The following is a 7,807-nucleotide window of genomic DNA, read 5'->3' as shown; positions in this document are numbered from 1 at the left end:
CTGATTGTTATTTTACAAGCCCTCTGATTTTAAGGACTGTTGCAGGCGTCAATAATTTTTATTTAAAAAAATAAAACAGAATAAATAAAATGTATTTATAACAATATTTTAGCTGGAAAGTTTTAAAAAAGATATTTACAAATGTTTAAGTTCCACTTTGGCACATTTTCTCAATGTCAGTTGGAGTTTTAACAGCATTAGAAATTACTTCAGCACCTGAACTCTTAATTAACACATCGTCTTCAATTCTTATTCCCATGTCATGGAACTCAGGCCTGGTCAGTTTACAACCAGATTTCACATAAACACCTACAACAAACTTGTTAGTTAAATGTAAATTCAGAAAATTTTGAATAATATATATATAACAGTGTCAAAAATTAAACATTATAATCCATTATCTTTTACAACAGACATGAAACAGTACTCTTCTTCCCTTAGAATACAGTCTGAAATATCATTCAATGCACTTTGATAACTAACAGATGAACTTTTACTGTAAAAGAGCCACTGATGTAAATGATTACTTATTAAATAAATCAAATGGTCTCCTTGTTAAGTCGCAACACTCTTTATTATATCAACAGTTCAACGTTTCGGCCATCTTCAAGGACAATCTTAAATATAAATTCACACCTAACATCTAAATTTCAAAATCTTTTGCAGGCTATTCTGCCCAGGTCATTAATTACGGGTCAAATCATCCTATTTTTCACAACTTCATTAATTTTTAAAACTTTTAATTTTAGATTAACTACACAATCAACTATCACATAAACAAATTGTTTATAACCTCTAATTATAAAATAGTTTGTTTATATGATAGTTGATAGTGTAGTTAATCTAAAATTAAAAGTTTTAAAAATTAATGAAGTGAAAAAATAGGGTGATTTGACTTGGAATTAATGGGCTGATAAAAATAGCAAACAAAACATTTTTAAATTTGGATATGAGGTGTACATTTAAATTTAAGATTGTCCTTGAGGATGGCCGAAACGTTGGACTGTTGATATAATAAAGAATGTTGAGACTTAACAAGGATACCATTTGATTTACTTAATAAATAAATTCTAGTTGATGGCCGAACATGTTTGCAAACCAGCAACAATTAGGGGAGGAGAAACTTTTAGTTCCTATAAATAATACGAGTTTAGACAAACAAAAGTATATTCTGTTAAACCACATTGGTATTACACTGCCCTGTTTTATAATAACACAATATCTTATAAAAAGTCTTTTTTGAGATTTAAACATCACTATGATCAGAAAAACTACATCAGTTAAAATTAGTTGCAAAATAGTAAACGCAATAATCTGCAATAATGTAGTATTGTTTAGTCCTAGCAAATGCTTAAATTATTAAAAAAGCATGAATTTGTGACTTCAGGGCAGTACAGTCCTCTAGTTCTTGTGCCTATAATGTATTTTACAGAACAATATATACAACCCAGTTCTAACTCTGTTCTACACTTTATTGATCTTTTAGTGAAAAACTAAAAATTGTATGCTTAAATAAAATTTTCCAAATGATTTTCTCTGGGATCATACCGGTAAAATAACAAAATAAAAGTTAAGTTTTATTTCTTTTAGTGTCAGACATATTTTAGGCCCAAACATACAGGCAATCTTCAAAAAAGTGCACAGAGGCTGATGTGCCAGAAGAACTTAAAAAATAATTTTTATGAAACTTGGTATTTCAAAATTATAGATTATAATTTTTAAAAAATATTTTTGCCAGTTTTATTTTTCATTTAGTGCCACTATATGAGTCCCTTATTAAATCCTTAATGCACATGACCATACTTTAGTAAATATTTAATGGAATATAGGTTGTTACAACTTTTTCCTTAGTAGGAAGTGAAAATAACATGTAAAACCAATGGTTAAAATGTATGAAAGGAATAACTTTTATGTTACCTGGTTCTATAGTAATTAACATTCCTTCTGTCAACGGGATGTTACGGTTTATATTTCCAGTATCATGAACGTCCATGCCAAGGTAATGCCCTACGTGATGAGGGCATAATTCAAACCCCACCTATGATAGTAAATAAATATTAAATAAAATAAAAGCAAGCACCATTTTAATGATAAATCTCAAACAAAATGATGTAACATTATTAGGATTGTTAAGGGAATAGGAACATCATAGATTATATGCCAATATAACAAAAGCATTAAGCACATATATCTTCCTCGAAACAAAAAAAAAAAGAGCTGATGGAAACTGGAATCTACGGAGTCAGTTTAAATATTATTCTCCAAACTCATCGCTTAAGTTACTAATCCCCTTATTTAATTAAATAGTAGATATTTCAATCACAACAGAGCTATAATATAAATTATAACTGGTATCAGAGACAATTTAACATTGTGCAGCTGTTTAAATTTTTTAGAGATATACCCAAACTATCTTTGTTTTCACCTAAAATATTTAGAATATATTAATACTTTGCCTACAGGAGGATGGGACAGAGACCTTAGTGGGGTAGGCGGTACAGTAGTATGGTGTACTTATCAGCACACCTTTTATCTTAAGTAACTAAAAAAAATTGGATAAATTGTACTTGTATTTATTTATTTTAGTGTATAATTCATATAAAAAAGCTCTGTATTGCTCATATAATAAAATTTATAATTTTAATGTTATTTCCTGTGATTATTTCAAGAAATTCATTATTTTATACACAGTACAATAACACTACAAACATTGTATTAATTTTGTTTCCGATCCTCATTTTTAATCACTATCCAATGACAGATAATCACAATCTTCAGAGTCACTTCCTAAAATAATATGTTAATGATTCTTTGAGCTATAAAACAAATAATAATAAACAATACTGGATGGTTATCAAGTTTAAATGCCCAGATGTATGTAGACCTTCACCAACCAATAAAAGAGAGAACCTGATTGATGCATAACTATAATGTCTCCAAACCGCAAGTGTTCTCAAAGCATGGATTTAAAAAATCTAATTTAAAAAATAGTTGTTCTTCTTTAAATAGAAGCAATGGGAACAACTATTTGCCAAATTTCTCAAGATCGATATTAAATATAATTTATGACTTATAGTGGATTCCATTATACTTGGCTTTTAACCATCAACTAAAAAGTGAGACTGATGACCTAACTTGAAAAAAAAAAGGATTGATAACCTTTGATTAATTGGAGGTGAAATTAAAAGAAAATCAAATCAAAAGGTAAGGGACTAAAAAGAAAGGTAAGCTTTCATTTAATTAAGAAAATGACAGAATTCAAAATTTCCTTAAACGAATTCATTTCATGATAAATGAGCTTGAGTAAAAAATAAATTAATTAATTTGTTCTTAAATATATTCAGTAATGATTTACTGCTTGTGGTTGTAAATCTTCAGCAGCTTTAGATAGAATATGGGCTTCCTTCAATCTTGTTCCAAGTAAAGTACACATATCCCTGAACATTTCATCTAAGGTTACTTGCTGTTTTAAACATTTATCAATTAACTCTAACTGAATACTCAAAACAACATCATAAAGAGTTCTTTGATGATCTGTAAATTTTCCATTTGCTGGCCATGTCCTAGTGATATCACTACAGTACCCATGAAGTTCACACCCTGTATTAAATTCAGAAAATTTAAAAAAGTTAATGGACAAATTGAACTGAATTTTATAATACTAAAATTGTAAAACTAAAAAAAGAAATATCACATACCTTATAAATATAATTTCAATAAAAAAAGCATTTCTACTTACCAGAATCCATTAATATCATTTCTCCTTCTTTGATCTGCTGAATATTATCAATATAATGAATTGTATTTGCATTGGTACCAGTAGCAACAACAGGTGGATAAGCCAGATGCTCAGCACCATTTATACGACAGAAATAATCTACAGTAGCAAATAAGTGGTGTTCCGTCAAACCTGGTTTTGTAACAGCCATAGCACTTTCAATACCTCTGGAAGCTATTTCTGCTGATTCTTTAAGGACAGCTTGTTCAGCATCTGACTTAATTAATCTCAATTCATGTAATTTAGATTTTACTGAAACCAATGCCTGTAATTGAACACTAATTTATTTCTATGACTAAAATACAAACAAAATAATGAAGGTTTATCCCCAGTACAATGGCCATGTAACTAAATGCATTAGCCATAAAAAAGAGATTTAGTAGGAATGTTTTAAAGTCCAGTAGCTACCTCAAATTTTGTATCAGCAACAAATTTTGCAACTGTTTGTTGAACAAAGGGATTGACAGGTTTTGAATAATCATACCACAATGTGAATTTATCAAGCGCTTTTTTAAGTACGTAAAGCTCTTCTAGAAGATTAGAGTTAGGTTTTGCCACATCGACTCCGAAAAACTGGGGTGCATTATGTATACCTAAAAAAAAATAATAATAATAATAATTAAAAGAAATGAACTAATTAAAAAAATATTTGAGGTTGAATCAAACGATACCTGTCCTGGGCCCCTCCCAAAGTTCTGAATGTATATTCTTGGGTCGAACAAACAACGTTGATTCACTTGATTTACCAGGAGAAATTAACATTAACAAAACACTATCTGGTTCTAGACACCCAGTAAGATATCTAAAATCTGAGTTTTGCCTAAAAATATAAGGAATTTTTTCTGTCATGTACTGAGTGCATGAAGAAGGAATAAGAACGACATGATTACTGTTTTGATCCACACTCAAAATTTTCTTGGCAAGGCTATCTCTTCTATCTTTAAATTCTTCCAGTTTGAAACCTGGAACAAGCTTCAAACAACTGACAATTACTTGTTGGCAAATAATAATGAACTTATCGAAAAATCAGAAGACTTACTTCTCCAGGTTTCAACAAATGAGGGTGGGATTCAGGTGTAGGCTGGCCAAAGGTTTTTTGGAGGGATATATTTTCAAGTGATGCAATCTGAGTAAACTGACGTCCAATTTCAACATTTGATGGAGAATAGGGTGTTAAATAGGTATTACAGGATGAAGTAGCTAGAAAGTAAATAGAACAGTGAATGAGGTCTTTAATTTATTTTAAAAGTCAAAGCACATTGATAAAAATAAGTTTCACCATTTCTTAAAAACAATCTAATGAGTTTTGTGCGTAACTTCATTCTTGAAGCAAAAGTGAACTTAAAATATAACCTCTCTAAACATATAACCTTCAATGCCGCAACATGTGATTGTTTATTTTCCGTTGGGTTTCTGCAGGTCCAAAGTGTAGAAGAAATAATTCAATGAACTTTCAACTGATTCCCGCCAGTCTTTGCCTGTAGAGTGAAGTTGCTCATCGAAGCAGACGCATTTTTATTAATCCGAGATAGGATTCATTTAGTTTTTTACTTTCGATCTTTATTTAGTTTTTACTATATAAATTGCGATGTGTGAAATCACAATTCCATCATCCCCAAGTTGGTATTTTAGTAATATTCTTGCGTGTAATGATGAAGGAACTGCTTTAGCCTATGGTGCTAAACATGAGGTCGTAATTCTTCGTCAAATTTCTAATAATTTTAAGCCATGCGATGCCCAACCAATATTTATACCTATGGCTCACAAAGACAAAGTTTCAGCATTAGCTTTTGCACCTTCAAATAGTGAAAATTTCAAAGATCATTTAGTTTCTTGTAGTGAAGATGGGACAGTACATGTTTGGAACTGGCCATCTCAATTCCTGATACTTGCACATTCAGGACACCCTGTAAGATTTTTTATATTGACATTTAATTAAATCACTTTATTTTACAATGTTATTATATTCTTGGGTTTGTTTAGGATGGTCAAAAGTTGATTGGTGTTGACTGGTCGAGAGCTGATCCAAACTTGATTGTATCTGTAAGTGAATTTTGTTCGATTGTCTGTTGGGATTTGCCAAGTAATACCATTCGAAGACTGAGCATCAACACTAAAATTTCCCCAGTTTGCATGTCTTGTTGCCCACATAATAAAGATCTGATTGCAGTTGGTGCCAAAGCTGGTTTAATTGTTATTTACAACGTTAAAGGTAATTTATTATTTTTAAATATTGATTATTTGTTTCTCCAAACATAATAAATTTATTGATAAGGAGAAAGACGTAGCGAACTTGAAGGTTCGATGCTGATATCACTAATCAATCTCTATAACATCCATCCAGTTGTGCCCATCCAAACCTAAATCTACCAGGTTAGTCTTGATCCCACTCTTCCTCCTACATTTCGATAGATGAACTCACATAGTATATTTATCACTAGTTATGAATGAATACTCTGAAATTGTTTCATTTTAGATTTTCATACAATATATGTTAGTAGAAAGAGCATATTAATAAGTTCTTAGCATTTTGAAGTAATCAAATAAGATTATTTAATAGTAGATAATAAATATGTGTTATACTGTTGATTCTTCAATGTTCTGTTTTCAGTTTTCATAGCTGTCATAAATTAAACAGCTTCATTTTTTGTTTTTGGTAACATAACATTTTTTTTCTAATAAGAGTTACATAGATAAAATTTAAACGTAAAGACATTTAAATAATGTTTTGGGATTTTAGGGCCTCAATAAAGGATGCTGAGGAATTCACAAGGTTATTGAAATGTTCTAGACTTCTTCTTTTCCTTCTAATGATTCAGCAGTGGCATGAAACTGCTCTTTGCCTTCTCATCTACTATCCATCATTCTTTTACTCTCTTAAGTCTTGACAGAGTATCCTCATAATTTTTTTCACTATTCTTGTGTCCTCTACGTTTAGTATATATAGTTTATATAGACATCTTGTCAGATTAACACTTTTCTTGGAGAGATTATTTAAAGAAAATACTCCTTTAGCGTTGTAATATTCCTTTAATTGTTCTGTCTAGAATTAATAATTTTACAGGCATTACTAATGTTAATAAGGCATTTTTGCTTAGGAACTTCAATGAAACTAGCTTGGGTGAGCTTCTTTATTTCATTTGAGATGATTCTGAAGAATCAGTTATAGATCTCAAGGTTCCTTCGATTCAAAATTAATTTTGATTTTTAATTTATTGTATTTGGGCCAATATTTATGTTTTATTTGGACCCTTAATTGTTAAAGCTAACTTGGATAAGTAGAATACTTCTTTTAAATTAAAAGTATAACTGAAATTAAAATTTTTCATTTTATTTTTCAGGCGATGGTTTTATTACATTTCGATTAAGAGCTCATGAAACTGATGTTGTTTCTTTAGCATGGTGTCCAGTGCCTAATAATATTTTTCAAAAGGATGACAGGTGAGAAGGAATTATTTGTTAGTATATTGCAATTGAATGATTAATCATTTTTGTGTACTTAGTATACTGTGAGTATTATTTGATTTGCAGTAATAGTAGTAAAAATATTGTTTTCTTAATATTTTAATAATCTTGAATTAATTTATAAAATTAAACATATTTCATAAGCAATAAAGAAAATTGTATTGCTGAATACAATATGAGTCAAACATTTCTTTTTTTTTAAATTTTTTTCTCAAAATGGTGCTTTACCTGGTCTTTACTAAAGCATTTATGTATAAAATTTACACATTACAACTATTCTTCAAATTAACAATGTCAAATTCTTGTCATCCTCATTTTATAAGCACTGGCCTTTCAAAATGTCTCATTGATTAGACCTTAGACTGTGCTAGGTCTGTATTGTAAGAAGGGTCTGACCTCCATTTCTGATAAGTTTTCTCCAGTTCTATAGACTTATTTTTAATAAAAAATATTCACTATTTTCTGTTTTAAATTACTTTGAAGTTTATTTACATCTTGTTTATAAATTGATTGATTCCATTGGTTTTCCAAATTTATATGAATATATTTATTATTATTATTATA

At 29.6% G+C, this 7,807-nt stretch overlaps 2 protein-coding genes across 2 annotated transcripts in view; one reads left to right on the top strand and one right to left on the bottom strand.

Annotated features, from left to right (window-relative positions):
- Positions 1–71: 71 nt before the first annotated feature.
- On the bottom strand, positions 72–5,207 carry LOC106677322 (xaa-Pro aminopeptidase 3). Its single transcript, XM_014415165.2, has 8 exons — positions 5,058–5,207; positions 4,818–4,978; positions 4,450–4,750; positions 4,187–4,371; positions 3,740–4,043; positions 3,356–3,600; positions 1,918–2,038; positions 72–309 (listed from the first exon to the last, which is right to left on the bottom strand). The coding sequence occupies exons 1-8, from the start codon at positions 5,098–5,100 to the stop codon at positions 146–148; spliced, it is 1,524 nt and encodes a 507-aa protein (XP_014270651.1). The 5' UTR covers positions 5,101–5,207; the 3' UTR covers positions 72–145.
- Positions 5,208–5,210: 3 nt separating this feature from the next.
- Positions 5,211–7,807, top strand: part of rig (rigor mortis) — a 23,973-nt gene continuing 21,376 nt past the window's right edge. Inside the window, exons 1-3 of the mRNA XM_014415164.3 lie at positions 5,211–5,687; positions 5,762–5,990; positions 7,120–7,219. Coding sequence (XP_014270650.1) covers positions 5,367–5,687; positions 5,762–5,990; positions 7,120–7,219 — 650 coding nt within the window. The 5' untranslated portion in view covers positions 5,211–5,366. The remainder of the gene's footprint in view (positions 5,688–5,761; positions 5,991–7,119; positions 7,220–7,807) is intronic.

The sequence above is a fragment of the Halyomorpha halys genome, unplaced genomic scaffold (assembly GCF_000696795.3).
Source record: "Halyomorpha halys isolate HHAL.00 unplaced genomic scaffold, Hhal_1.1 Scaffold94.1, whole genome shotgun sequence".
Classification (NCBI taxonomy): domain Eukaryota; kingdom Metazoa; phylum Arthropoda; class Insecta; order Hemiptera; family Pentatomidae; genus Halyomorpha; species Halyomorpha halys.
Note: the sequence above shows the minus strand (reverse complement) of the source record. Positions and strands in the feature narration are given on the sequence as shown.